Here is a 15,343-nt window from a genome sequence, read left to right as displayed (position 1 = left end):
ACTAATTTTTGTATTTTTTAGTAGAGACAGACTTTCACCGTGTTGGCCAGTCTGGTCTTGAACTCCTGACCTCAAGTGATCCGCCTGCCTCGGCCTCCCAAAGTGCTGGGATTACAGGCATGAGCCACCGCGCCCGGCAAGAGGTACCTTCAATTTTTCATCTGCCAGGCAGAAAAATGGGGATGAGGGGTTGCAAAGAGAGTAGCCTCTGGTCCTTTTGTTACTTGGGTGTGGAAAGTTAGGGTTTTCCTTTTGATTCAGTTCTTTCTAGGGAGTCAGCGTGAATTGGCCTTAGCTTCCCTGCCTCCAGACCCTATTCTCCTGCCTCAGAATGAATGAAGCCATTGCTTTCAGTGTTAAGACCTAGACACATGCAACAGGTAGTATCAGCAGGAGTTTGTATTGTAATAGGGTGTGCTGGGGTTTGTATGAGAGGGTTTCAATGATATTAATAACAAGAGCTAACTTCTGGGTAAAGGGGATGCAATTGAGATTTGAGAGTCTGGATTATAGATAGTACCTTCTGATATTATCAGTAGCTTAGCTGTTTCAACTGGCTGAAATGAGTCAAGATATTGACATGAAATTAATCACTGTAAGCATTTACCGAGCACCTTCTATGTGGCAGATTTATTTCTGTAAAGGTTCTCTAATTGTTAGATTTCTAAGTCTCAAGGGAAGAGACAGTGAATATGTGTCAAAGTTTTATTTAAGGCAAGAAATGCAGACCTCCCAAGTGAGAACAGAGGCTATTCAGAGCTTGCTATAGCAATGGAGGCAGCGACCACACTTGAGTTTGGCAGAGACACAAAAGCAATCGGAAAGAGGGGAGGCTTTATAGTGGAGAAAAAAAGGGATGCTTCTGATGTGTTCTGATTTAGGGTTGTTGGCAGAGAAGCTGGAGGTAATCTAACTTGAAGCAGGAAACTTAACGGGATTGGTTTGGGGGAGAATATTTGGCTTTCTCTGGCTGGTACTGGTGTCTGGGGACAGAGAGATTAAAATAGAAAAGTTGGCAGCCTTCTTGAGAAAATCCTGACCATTTTGAGCTGATTGCTGTAGAGGTTGTGGTTTGGCTTATGTGAGTTAGAGTGTTATTATCATATGCAGTTTAGCCATTGTCCATATGTTTAAGTCTCTCACTCATTAATACGGGAGCCAGCAGAATCGTAAAATGGATTTCTACCAGTTCTGAAAAATGAAATTTATACAATTGTTGGGGAAAGGAGTGCTGAAATACAACTGCTCAGTTGATACAAAACTGGTTAATTTTTCTTAGAACAATGCAACCTTAACCTTTGGAATTATATACATATTTATACATATTTATATACAAATATATATTTATATATTATTTTGTATATTATACATTATATATAAATATATATTATATATAAATATATTATAATATATATTATATATTTTATATATTATATATAAATAATATATAATATATTTATATTTATATATTTTTATATATATAAATTCAGCTTGGCACTGAATTCCCTGCCCCTTTCTCCCCTTACACCTCATCAGTTTCCTACCAATTAATCTTTGATTTCATCCTTTTGTAAATCTTCTGGGCCCTAATCAATTGTTATTCAAAGTTACATTTCCTGTGGGTGTCAGATGATCAAGTAGGCTTATTACAAAATTCTCTAGAATGAAACTAATCCAAAAGGTCACAAAATATTATCTTTTGACTTTTTTCCAAGTTTTGAATAAAATTTTAGGTATTTCTCATTTTCACCACAGTCCAATGCAAGTAACTCATTGTAGTAGTACAATGATTATACCGATTTTCCAGGTGAGAAAACTGAGCCACAGTTTTAGTAACTTGAAGAGTAACCAGTAGTTAAGTAATTCAACGACAGCCACAGAATGGCTGAGCACTGGCTGTACTGGCGCTTTAGGTTATAAGAGTGAGGGAAGGCCTGCCACGCTGCAGGGTTCGAGCAACGACAATTATTTTTTCCATTGCTTTATTTCCACCCATTTATCTGGCTTCTAAATCCAAAATCCTTTTCTAAGACAGTTCACAGGGGTGGAGGGAAGAGGCTGGGCTGAGCTCCACATCATGCTGCCTTTGCTAGCTGTGCTGTCTTGAGCAAGTCATTTATTAATTAGCTTCCTGGCCCTCTGTTCTTCGCTTGTAAAATAGCTGGAACCGCGTTCTCGGAGAGCAGGTGCTGGTGGGTGGCACTGGGGTAAACTCACAAAATAACCGTTGAGGCCGGAGGCGGTGGCTCACGCCTGTAATCCCAGCACTTCGGGAAGACGAGGCGGGCAGATCGCTTGAACTCAGGAGTTCAAGACCAGTCTGGGCAACACTGTGAGACCCTATTAATACAAACAATAACAATAATAACAAAAATCAGCCCGTCGTGGTGGCAGTCGCCTGTGATCCCAGCTACTCCGGAGGCTGAGGTGGGAGAGTGGCTTGAGCCCAGGAGGCGGAGGTTGCAGTGAGCCGAGATCGCGCCACTGCAGTCCAGCCTGGGCGACCAAGTGAGATCCCATCTCTAATAAGAAAAAGACAAAAAACACAAAGTAACCATTGAAAGATAGCGTCGCTGGTCCCAGCGCAGGCGGGAGCAGGCTGTAGCAGCTTTAATTAAATGTGCGTAAAGAAAGCTGTCTTCCATCTTCCTTGGCACCGCCTCCCACTTCAGTCCACTCCTCGGCCCCGCCCCGGCCCTTCCCTCGTTGTCATGGAGGCTCCAGGACGCCACAGCGGGATAGTTCTGCTCCCGCGGCACCAGAGGCGGGGCACCCTATGACGCATGCGCTCGCTTCGCTGCCCTGGCGCCGCGGTGGCTGCCGGGACTGAGCGCCTAGCACCAGATCGGGAAGTGGCGGGCGGAGTCCCGGGTCGAGTCGTCGCCTCAGCCACCGCCGCCGCCGCCGCCAGTGGCGAGACCCCGACCTGGCGGGTCAGCGCTGGGCGTGCGTGCGGGCAGGCGGGGGCGCTGACGAGGAGCAGGAAGAGGCTGCAGTGCCGGCGTGGGCGGCTGGCCGAGGCGGAGGCGCAGGAACTGGGCGGCGAGTCGTGAGAGGCTGCCCGCCTCACTCAGGTAGGGGCTGCGGCCGCCGGGTGAGGGGCGCAGAGCCCCGTCCTGCTGTTCCCCAGGATCCAGGCGCGCCGCCGCCTCCCGGGAGGCTGAGCGTGACCTCCACCCCACGGGAAGCTGGGGCCGCCGTTCTGGAAGCGAAACACCGAGCACGCGAACCGTTCCCCGGAGCATTGTCTTTAGGCCGGAGGTTCATTGAGCAAACTTTTGGGTTGGAAAGAGGGAAAATTCGCTGTTTGCTGCCTGATTGTGCCTCTTCCAAGCCTCCAAGTTCACGGGCGCGGTAGCCAAGCGAACCACGTTGTGGAGTTTGAGGAGCCACGGGGTCCAGCCAGCTCAAGGCTGTGATTTAAAATGATGCTTGTACGCGGACTGCTTTCTGGGCTACCTTTTGGAGACTTGGTTTGTGATGATCCCTAAACATTAACGATAGTAGTTGATTTCTGCAGTCTAAAGACGTTTTCCACAACAATGCTGCGGCCCGCTTTCCGCCCACCTCCTCACTTCCGTCATTTAAGGGCGAAGCAGCCCGCTTTTCATGGCCGGATCCTGAGGTGCCAGGGACACTAACGAGGCTGGGAAAAAGTAAAACAGAGGGGAGGTAGGAAGGTTGAAAGAGGTCGAATGATGGCAAGAATCGTGGGCTTGGAGGCAGATTTCAGTTTAATTTTTGGGTTTTCCATATCTGCCCGCGGAGGAACCAGCCAACTCCTTGAGTTGTGATAGTTTTGTTTAATTGTAAAATGAACATGGTGATGTAACCTGTTTACTACATAGGTGGGTCCAGAGATGTAAAGCGTACTACACATATTGAGTAGTCTTTGAAAAAGGAGGAAAAGTTAGGCGGAGCACGTGAAGACATTGCGAAGCCTTCTGCTCTAGATGCCTTTGAACGTTCCCGAACCTCATAGGTGGCCTTTGTTTTAAAGGCCTTTACCAGCATTCCAGGTCTGTTGTAAGGAGCACTTGAGTTAGGAGTCAGGAGGTTTGGGTTCTGGCCCTGGCTCTTCCATCTGTGCGACCTTAACCAGACAGCTTCACTTCAGATTTCATGTATTAAAATAGGAATGACACTAATACCTGTTTGCTCCTGGAGTTGCGAGGGTCAAATACTGTAAGCATTTAGTTTGTTGTAAACTGTACGGCTTTATTTACATCTTTTTTTTTTTTTTTTTTGTGCAGACAGAGTCTCGCGCTGTCTTCCGGGCTGGAGTGCAGTGGCTCGATCTTGGCTCACTGCAACCTCCACCTCCCTGGTTCAAGCGATTCTCCTGCCTCAGCCTCCCGAGTAGCTGGGATTACAGGCGCCCGCCACCACGCCCCGCAATTTTTAAAAATTTTTTAGCGGAAACGGAGTTTAACCATGTTGGCCAGACTGGTCTAGAACTCCTGACCTCGTGATCCGCCCGTCTCGGCCTCCCAAAGGGCTGGCATTACAGGCGTGAACCACTGCGGCCGGCCTATTTAAATATTTTAGAGTCGTTTTTTAAAAGTCCAGATTAAGGTCCTGCCTTTGCAACGTGAAATAATAAGACACAAATGTTTCTTGTTCTAGAAATTCACAATCAGCTTGTTGCCCCCACCTTCTCACTTAACAATTCTCCTTTCTTGTTCTTGGCCCCACGCTTTCCCTCCTCCCAAGGCTGTCTCCTACCTTCCTCAGCGCAGTAAATCGTTCTCTTTCAGATCCAACTCGAAATAGTAATACTGAAATGACATATGTTTTTATGACTTTACTATTTAAAAAATAACACACGTTTTCTCATTCTTACAATTGGGCTGGATGTGGATAGCTTTCGCAGCGTCCTCATTTTACTTATGAAATTGAATGTAGAGGCCTTGTGGGTTGCCTAGCCAGGTGGCTCTTAGGAATTGAAACTGAGGCCGGGTGTGGTGGCTCACGCCTGTTATCTCAGCACTTTGGGATGCTGAGGTGGGCGGATCACTTGAGGTCAGGACTTCAAGACCAGCTTGGCCAACATGGTGAATGAACCCTGTCTCTACTAAAAGTACAAAAATTAGCGGCGCGTGGTGCTTCGCACCTGTAGCCCCAGCTACTCGGGAGGCTGAGGCAGGAGAATCGCTTGAGCTCAGGAAGCGGAGGTTGCATTGAGCCGATTTTGCCCTACTGCACTCCAGTCTGCGCAGCAGAGCAAGACTCTGTCTCAAAAAAAAAAAAATTGATACTGAGAGAAGGCAGGTTTTTGATTCACCGTACAGTGATTGTTCACGCCTTAATTGGAATTCACTCTGATTATTTCTTACTAATGCTTATATTTTAAATTTTTAGCTGACTGCTCCATTTCCTCAAATCTAAGCAGCACGCAGACAAGGATTTATCCTCCATAACCTTTCAAAGCTTAGAGCACAGTGCCTCACAAACAGAAGACATTTAATAAAGGCTTGTGAAACCAGTAATAATGGGACCAGAGCAATTTAAAGATGTTGTTCCATGTGTTGTTCATTTAACATTTATTGAGCTATCTGTGCTTAGAAGCTTTCAAAGTATGAGTCTTTTTCCTCCCAGCTGACACTAGTCTTAACAGTGTCAAATTCATTTATATAGTCAGCTTGAGGTCTTCATAGACCCTCTGCAAGGTTCTAGCAGAGTTCAGAAGAGAGGAGTGTTTAGAATTCTTCTTGGTTGACCTGTAGCTTCCCTGGTTGTACTGAAGTTGCTTAGAGTTGTAATTTTAGAACTGGACAAACAACCACAACATAGAAGTTGCCTCAAACCACCTCCCTCCAAATTGGAAATTTTCTGTAGACTTTTATTTTTTTATTTTTGAGACAGAGTCTTGCTGTGTCACCTAGGCTGGAGTGCAGTGGTGGGATCTCAGCTTACTGCAACCTCCGCTGGACTCAAATGATTCTCGTGCCTCAGCCTTCTGCGTAGCCAGGAGTACACGTGTGTGTCACCATGACTGGCTAATTTTTGTATTTTTTGTAGAGATAGGGTTTCACTATGTTGCCCAGGCTGGTCTCAAACTCTTGACCTCAAGTGATCAACCCACCTCAGCCTCCCAAAGTGCTGGGATTACATATGTGAGCCACTGTGCCTGGCTCCCTGTAGACATTTCTAACAAATAGTATAATAATTCAGCCTCTTCATCACTTAATTATTAAGAGTTCACCAGTTTTAAAAATATGCTGTTTTATTTATAAGCAGTTCTGATGGTTCTCTTTTTTTGCAGTGAGCCTAAATCCACCTCCTTCGAATTTCTGCCCTGTAGTCCTCATGTTGTTTCTACAGCAATGTTGTCCAATAGAAATATAATGGGAGTGGGAAGTATGAGCCACACATGTAATTGAAAATATTCTAGGCTGGGTGCAGTGGCTCATGTTTGTAATCCTAGTGCTTTGGGAGACTGAGAAGGATTGCTTGAAGCCAGGAGTTCAGGACTAGCCTGGGCAACGTAGCAAGACCTTATCTCTAAAAAGTTTTTAAAAAAATTAACTGTGTGTGGTGGCGTGTACTTGTAGTCCTAGTTAGTCAGGAGGCTGGGGTGGGAGGATTGCTTGAGCCCAGGAGTTCAAGGCTACATTGAGCTATGATCACGGCGCTGTACTCCGGCCTGGGCAATACAGTGAGACACTGTCTCTTAATTTTTTTTTAATAGCCATATTTTAAAAGAAAAATTGGTGAAATTAATGTTAACATTTTGTTTAACCCAGTATATTCAAAATAGTATCACTTCAACATGTAATGAATGTAAAATATCTTGTTAGTAATTAAAGTTTTTTTCTTTATACTAAATCTTTGAAATCTTGTGTGTTTCTACACTTGAAAGTCCATGTTAATTCTAACTAGCCACATTTCATGTGTTTAATAGGCACATGTGGCTAGTGGCTATAGTATTGGACAGCACAGTTCTGGAGCTTTAAAGAATAATTCTGTTTCTTTTCCTCCTCCTTCTTCATTTTTTTTTTTTTTTTTTTTGGAGAAAGGGTCTTGGTCTGTCACCCAGGCTAGAGTGCAGTGGTGTTATCACGACTCACTGCAGCCTTGACCTCCCAGCCTCAAGCGATCCTCCCACTTATGCCTCCCGAGTAGCTGGGACTGTAGGCACACATCACCATGCCTGCCTAATTTTTTGTATTTTTTGTAGACACGAGGTATTACCACGTTGTCCAGGCTAGTCTCCAACTCCTGGGCTCAGGCATTCTACCCACCTCGGCCTCCCAAAGTGCTCGAGCCACTATGCCTGGCCTCTTTTTTTCCTATAATGGCTAGTACAGTGCTTGGCATGTAATGAGCACTATTGAAATATTTATTTGAGTGTATGAATAAGTGAATAAATACAAGTGCTAGAGAACTAATAATAAAAGGTAATTTTGTTTGGGAAGTAACTTGTTGAGATCTATGGATTTAGAGTGCAGGTTTGAGTGACTTGAATTTGTATTAAAGACACTTATTTTTTCTTTGTAGCATTATGGATCCAAGCCTGTTGAGAGAAAGGGAGCTGTTCAAAAAACGAGCTCTTTCCACTCCTGTAGTAGAAAAACGTTCAGCATCTTCTGAGTCATCATCGTCATCGTCGAAGAAGAAGAAAACAAAGGTAGAACATGGAGGATCGTCAGGCTCTAAACAAAATTCTGGTTAGTAAAATTGGTTAGGACTGTTTGGTTTTTCTTCAGATTATTCAGGAGGAAACCATTTAGTTATGGCTAGTTCATTTTTCAGTTCAGCTCTCCTGTTGATAGGCACTTTGTTGAATATAAAGGATGAGACAATAAGAGAATTTAAGCTCTTAGGATGTTAATAGTCTTGTGCTGTAGTTGAAATTTAGGTTATTACCTCTTTAAAAAAAACTTTATTCAGGTTAAATTTACATACCATACAGTTCATTCATTTTAAGTGTACTGTTCAAAGATGTTTCATAAATTTACAGAATTTTGCAGCTGTTATTACAGTCCAATTTTAGAACATTCCCATCACCCCTGAAAGATCTGATGTGCCCATTTGCAGTGACTTTTCCCACCCCTGCCCCAGAAAACCAATAATCTGCTTTCTGTCTCTATATGTTTGCCTTTTCTGGATATTTCCTATAAATGAAATTGTATAATAAGTGGTCTTTTGTGTGTTGTTTTTTTTCACTTAGCATATTTTTGAGTTCCATCCATGTAGTATGTGTCAGTACTTCATTCCATTTTTATTGCTAAAGAGTATTCCATAGTATGGATATATGTACCACAGTTTGTTTATCCGTTCACCAGTTAACGGTTATTTGGATTATTTTCACTTTTTGGCTGTTTTGAATAGTGTTGCCATGAATATTCATGTACAAGTCTTTGTGTAGACTTATCTTTTTATCTCTTATGGATAGAGACTTAGGAGTAGATTTCTGGGTCATATGTTGAATTTATATTTAACCTGTTAAGAAACTGCTAAAATAGCTGTACCATTTTACATTTTCTCCAGCAATGTATCAGGGTTCCAGTTTTTTCTCATCCTTGCTATTGCTTGATATTCTTTGTCTTTTTTATCTTAGCCATTTCTATAGGTGTGAAGTGCTATCGCTGTGGCTTTCATATGCATTTCCTTAATTAGTAATGATGTTGAACATTGTTTCATGTGCTTATTGACTATTCATATATATTCCTTGGTGAAATGTCAATTCAAATTTTTTTGCCCATAAAAAAAACTGAGGTATATTTCCTCTTCCTATTGATTTAATAATTCTTTATATATTCTGGCAATCATTCTTTGATCTGATATACATTTGCAAATATTTTCTCCAAGCAAATGCTTGTCATTTTACCTTCTTAATGGTGTCTTTGTATGTACAAAAGTTTTTAATTTTGATGAAGTCCAACTTACCAGTTTTTTTCTTTTATCATTTGTATTCCTGGTGTCGTATCTAAGAAATCTTTGACACAGGTCATGAAAATTTATTTCTGTGTTTTCCTCTTAAGAGTTTTGTAGTTTTAGCTCCTACATTTAGGTCTATAGTATGTTTGAGTTGATTTTTGCCTATGGGTTAGCATAAGGGTCAAAATTTATCTTTTTGAGTGTTCCTATGGAGTTGTCCCAGCATCGTTTTTTGAAATGATGATCTTTTCCCCTGTTGAATTGCATTGCACCCTTGTTGAATATCAGTAGACCATAAATGAAAGAGTTTATTCCTGGAGTCTCAATTTGGTTCTGTTGACTTCTATGTGTGTCTTTATGCCAGTATTATTTCTCTTGAGTGCTGTAGCATTGTAATTAAGGTTTGAGACTGAGAAATGTAAGCCCTTCAACTTTGTTCTTTTTTATTTCAAGAATTGTTTTGGCTTTTCTGTATAAATTTTGGGATCTGTCTATCAACACCTGCAAAAAAGCCTGCTGGGATTTCCATAGGGATTGAATCGAATCTATAAATCAATTTGGGGAAGAATTGCCATCTTAACAATATTAGATCTTCCAGTCAATGAATGGATGGCTTTTAAAAAATTTTTTTTGTAGAGACAAGATCTTGCTCTGTTGCCCAGGCTGGTCTCAAACTCCTGGCCTCAAGCAATCTTCCTACCTCGGCCTCCCAAAGTGTTGGGATTATAGGTGTGAGCCATTGCACCTAGCAGTTATTTTATTCTGATTCAATTTCATTTATGAATTAAATTGTTTTCTTTGATTTTTTTTGGGTTGCTCATTGCTAGTATATAGAAATGAGTTTTTTCTTTTTTTTTTTTGAGACGGAGTCTCGCTCTGTCACCCAGGCTGGAGTGCAGTGGCCGGATCTCAGCTCACTGCAAGCTCCGCCTCCCGGGTTCGGGCCATTCTCCTGTCTCAGCCTCCTGAGTAGCTGGGACTACAGGCACCTGCCACCTCGCCCGGCTAGTTTTTTGTATTTTTTAGTAGAGACGGGGTTTCACCGTGTTAGCCAGGATGGTCTCGATCTCCTGACCTAGTGATCCTCCCGTCTCGGCCTCCCAAAGTGCTGGGATTACAGGCTTGAGCCACCGCGCCCGGCCGAGAAACGAGTTTTTTCATACATTGATCTTGTATTCTATAACCTGACTGAACTTGTTTTTTATTTCTAGTAGTTTTTTGTGTGGTTTCCCTAGGATTTTCTACCTCAAGATTATGTCATCTGTGAATAAGAACAGTTGTCTTTCTTTCCAGTGTGAACTTTTAAATTTTTATTTATTTTGCCTGTCTAGACTGGCTGTATGTTGGATATTTCTGCAGGTTTTGGTACATGCCCTTTCCAGTTGAAGAAGGTCCCCTCTATTTCTAGTTTGTTGAGAGGTGGGTTTTTTTGTTTTTTGTTTGTTTTCTTTTCTTTTCTTTTTTTTTTTTTTGAGATGGAGTCTTGCTCTGTCGCCCAGGCTGGAGTGCAGTGGCGCAATCTTGGCTCACTGCAAGCTCTGCCTCCCAGGTTCACACCATTCTTCTGCCTCAGCCTCCCAAGTAGCTGGGACTACAGGCGCCCACCACCACGCCCGGCTAATGTTTTTTGTATTTTTAGTAGAGATGGGGTTACACCGTGTTAACCAGGATGGTCTCGATCTTCTGACCTTGTGATCCACCTGCCTCGGCCTCCCAGAGTGCTGGAATTACAGGCGTGAGCCACCGCGCCTGGCCTTTTGTTTGTTTTATTTTGAGACAGGGTCTTACTCCGTTGCCCAGGCTGAAGTATGCAGCGTGATCATGACTCACTGCAGCCTCGAAACTCCCTGACTCGAGCGAGCCTCAGCCTCCCCAGTAGCTGAGACTACAAGCACATGCCCACCACATTTGGCTAATGAAAAATTTTTTTTTTTGGTAGAGGGTTTTTTTTTTTGGTAGGGGGTTTTACTTTGGTAGAGGGTTTTTTTTGGTAGGGGGTTTTACTTTGTTGCCCAGGTGGGTCTCAAACTCCTCGGTTCAAGGGATCCATCCCCCTTAGCCTCCCAAAGTGCTGGGATTATAGGCATAAGCTACCGCATCTGACTGTCAAGAGTTTTAGTCATAAGTGGGTACTGGATGTTGTCTGATGCTTTTTCTGTATCTAATGAGATGATCATGTTCTCACCCTTTAGTCTATTAATATGGTATATTAACATTAGTTGATGTTTAGATGTTCAAACAACCTTGCATTTATTCCTGGAATAAAATCCTACTTGGTTATGGTGTATAATCATTTTTATTTGTTGTGGTATTCAATTTGCTGGTATTTCGTTCAGGATTTTTGCATCTCTATTCCCGAGGAACTTGATCTGTAGTTTTGTTTTTCTCTCGTGTCTCTCAGGGTAATTCTGGCCTCCTTAAACGATTTGTGATGTGCTCCCTTTTCGCCTATTTTCTGAAAGAGTTTTTGAAACTTTGTTATTTTTTAAAATGTTTGGTAGAATTCACTGGTGAAGCCATTTGGGCTTCAGCTTTCCTTTGTGGAAAATTTTTTGTAAGAATTTTTTCTTTTCAGTTTACTCAGATTTTCTATTTCTTTTTGAGTTAATTTTGGTACTTTGTGGCTTTTTAGGAATTTATTCATTTTATCATTTACATTATCTAAGGGTTTTCAAAGTATTCCCTTATAATCCTTTTGATTTCTATAAAGTCAGTAGTGATATCCCCTCTTTCTTTTTTTTTTTTTTTTTTTTTTTTTGAGACGGAGTTTTGCTCTGTCGCCCAGGCTGGAGTGCGGTGGTGCGATTTCGGCTCACTGCAACCTCTGCCTCGCAGGTTCAAGTGATTCTCCTGTCTCAGCCCCCAGAGTAGCTGGAATTGTAATTGGCGTGTGCCACCATGCCCGGCTAATTTTTGTATTTTTAGTAGAGATGGAGTTTTACCATGTTGGCCAGGCTAGTCTTGAGCTCCTGACCTCAGATAATCCCCCTGCCGCTGCTTCCTAAAGTGCTGAGATTACAGGCTTGAGCCACCGCACCCGGTGCCCTCTTTCATTTCTGATTTTAGGAATTTGTGTTTTCTCCCTTTTTTCTTGATCAGTTTGGCTAAAGGTTCATCAATTTTGTTGATTTTTTTCTAAGAACCAACGTTTGGTTTCATTGGCTTTTCTGTTTTTTTTTTTTTAAATTTTATTTCCACATCAGTATTTATTTTTTCGTTCCTTCTGCTTGCTTTGGGTTTAGTTTACTCTTACATTATTATCTTTTAAACAATGTCAGTCACTTAATTCACAGCTGAAATTATTTAGCTACTTCAAATTGTAGTAATAATAATTTCTATTGATGTTAATTTTTTACATATCCTACAAGCTGTTTTAATAACTGATTTTAAAGCAAAGATTTTTTAAAAATCAAAGTAGGCCTGTCATTCTTATATGTTAGGTTTGTCATTCCATTGAATTTTACTTAGAATTAACTCATTGTAAACAGAAATGTAAAAAACTGTTTTAAACATTAACATAGCCACTCTTAGGCTTAAGCCACTTGAGCCTTTGACCTGCTCAAGAATGTCTTTGCATTTTGTAGTTTAGGCTACAGGTATAGGGTAGCGAATTTCATCTTCCACACAAACAGGTCCCGGTTCAACAGCAGGAAGAGCCTTTCTAGGGCTTTACTTCTCTTTGGTTGGCCAGGGTTTTCCCTAACAGTCAGGATAGGATAAACTGTGTTGTGGTAAGAGTCCCAAAAATCTCAGTTTCTTAAAACAACAAAAGCTTGTTTCTCCGTCATACTACATATTTATCATGGTTTGGCAGGAGTCTTAGCTAGTTATAGTCACTCAAGGACCCAGGCTGATGGAGCAGCTGGTAGCTCAAATGTTTGTGAGCCCTGTGCTAGCAGGAAAATGAACTCTGGAAGAGCTTGCACTAGCAGTTAAGTGCTGTGGCCTGGAGGTGACACACGTCACATCCTGTCACAGCTGATTGGCCAGAGTTAGTCACAAGTCATTCATTGGCCCAAGTTATGTTCCCAACCATAGGGGGCTCTGAAGTGAATGCTTTCCTTAATGAAGAGAGCTGGAAATATTGGGTGTAAACACTGAAGGCTACCATGCCACTCTAGTTCAGGCCACGATCATTGGACTGCTAGATTAGCTGTTGATCAGGTCTCCTGGTTTAGCTGCTTTTGTGTTCATTCTTCATACGGCAGTGATTTTTCTCATTAGATCATGTTGCTTTCTGCTCAAGCTAATCGTTACTGTTTTTTAGATACAGTCCATGTTTTACTGCAGGCCACGTGTCTACCTGATCTGGCCTCTAATTATCTCTTAGGCATGGTATCATGCTGTTCTCCTTGTACTCTGTCCTAGTGATACTGACTTGTAGCTCCTCCAACATGCTTTATTTTCTCTTGCCTCTTGGCTTCATATTAATATTCATATTATATCATAATATTCATATTATTTCCTCTTCCTGGAATATTATTTCTTATCTCCTACCCTCTTTTGGTTCTGTCCTGTTAAAGTTTCAGCTTAAAAGTCATATTATTCTCATTCTTCAGTGTGAATTTAGTGTATAACCTTTGAGTTCCCGTAGCACTCTTTCTGACAGAGCTCCCAATGTGCTCCATTGTAATGACGTGGTTCCTTGTTTGCCATTCTGCCCTCAGTATCTGGCCCAATTGCTGACATGTAGTAAGCACTCAATAAATATTTGTTGGATGACTAAATAAATTACAGCATAGGGTGGGGGAGAAAGTTGATAATGTACACTATTAAAAAATCTGGTTATTAAAGGACTTGCATACTTCCCATCTATTGCCAAGAATCCAACGTTCATGAAAATGTATATGGTTTTAACAGTGCTCAGTTCCTGGTTACCAAAGTATTTTATATACCCAAGCTTCACAAGTCCTTTTAAAGTTGGTTACATTATTTGTGTTTCTAATGTGAGAATAAATATAAAAAAAACTTTGTGGAAGAGTTATTTCAGACTGGCAGTTAAGATTCTTTTTTTTGTTTGTTTGAGATGGAGTTTCACTCTTGTTGAGGCTGGAGTGTGATGGCGTGATCTCGGCTCACTGCAACTTCTGCCTCCCAGGTTCAAGTGATTCTCCTGCCTCAGCCTCCCAAGTAGCTGGGATTACAGGGGCCCCACCCCCATGTCTGGCTAATTTTTTTTTTTTGTATTTTTAGTAGAGATGGGGTTTCACCATGTCAACCAGGCTGGTCTCGAACTCCTGACCTCAGGTGATCCACCTGCCTCAGCCTCCCCAAGTGCAGGTGTGAGCCATTGCACCCGGCCAAGATTCTTTAAATTGAAAATAACAGATTTCCTCTCTTTACCACACAGTTATTTATTATACACAAAAAATTCCATCAGTAATGGAGATTTAAAAAAAAAGTCTTTTATAATACCTCGTGCTTTTTTTGTCCCCAGAGCCCTCTTAATATACCAGCTATTCTAATTCTCCATATTTGTTTTCAAACCTTACTCATATGTATATTAATTTATAATATCATCAATAATTGTACTAAAACTTTTATATGCTGAATTTATTTACTTTTAAATACTTTTCTATCTTGCCAGAATTTTCAGTTGCCTTTTTGTTGTTGTTGTTGCTGAGATGGAGTCTTGCTCTGTCACCCAGGCTAGAGTGCAGTGGTGTAATCTTGGCTCACTGCAACCTCTGCCTCCTGGGTTCAAGCAGTTCTCCTGCCTCAGCCTCCCAAGTAGCTGGGATTATAGGTGCCCCCCACTGCGCCCGGCTAATTTCTGTATTTTTAGTATAGATGGAGTTTCACCATCTTGGCCAGGCTGGTCTCGAACTCCTGACTGTGATCGATCCGCCTTGGCCTTCCAAAGTGCTGGGATTACAGACATGAGCCACTGTGCCCGGCCTTCAGTTGCTTTTTAATAATTCATTAAGTCGATGTGCCACATTTAGTTAAAGGCTTAGTTAACTATTTTCCATTTTTTGTTATTTTGAGTAATGCTGTTGTAAAAATCTTTGTACTTTGAGCTTTTTATATTTGAACTAAGTGCTCAGGATACATTTCCAGGAGTGGCATTTCTGACTTAGGGGTAGTATACTGGTTAAGAGCATGCTTTGGTTTGCTCATGGGTGATAGCAAAATAGTGTTAGGGGGTCACAAAATATATAGCCCTTGGAATTCAAAGAAATAAAACTACCATATTTCTCAACAGGTGTTGAGTGGCCCTATCTTTTGAACTTTTTTTTTCTTTTTTTTTTTGGTATTTTCACCTTTTTTTTTTTTTTTAGTCTTTCTGCCTTGGTTATCTTAGCCTTTGAGGTATAAATAAGAGAGGTAAAATGAAAGAACAAACTCAGGAAATGAAGGGGTGTAGTAGTAAGTTTTAGTTTGAAAATAGACTAAGCCTTTCCTATATCATGCATTTCTAACTAAACAGTAAGTCAGTTTTGTGAGAATTTTATGCAAA

At 41.6% G+C, this 15,343-nt stretch overlaps 1 protein-coding gene across 1 annotated transcript in view; it reads left to right on the top strand.

The window, feature by feature from the left end:
• Positions 1 to 2,863: 2,863 nt before the first annotated feature.
• The window catches only part of GTF2E2 (general transcription factor IIE subunit 2), a gene marked incomplete at its 5' end in the record, with an annotated part of 83,707 nt that continues 71,227 nt past the window's right edge, over positions 2,864 to 15,343 (top strand). The window contains 2 exon segments of the mRNA NM_001260927.1: positions 2,864 to 3,074; positions 7,501 to 7,670. Of these exon segments, the coding sequence (NP_001247856.1) occupies positions 7,505 to 7,670 (166 nt within the window).

This window comes from Macaca mulatta, chromosome 8 (assembly GCF_049350105.2).
Source record: "Macaca mulatta isolate MMU2019108-1 chromosome 8, T2T-MMU8v2.0, whole genome shotgun sequence".
In the NCBI taxonomy this organism is placed as follows: domain Eukaryota; kingdom Metazoa; phylum Chordata; class Mammalia; order Primates; family Cercopithecidae; genus Macaca; species Macaca mulatta.
Note: the sequence above shows the minus strand (reverse complement) of the source record. Positions and strands in the feature narration are given on the sequence as shown.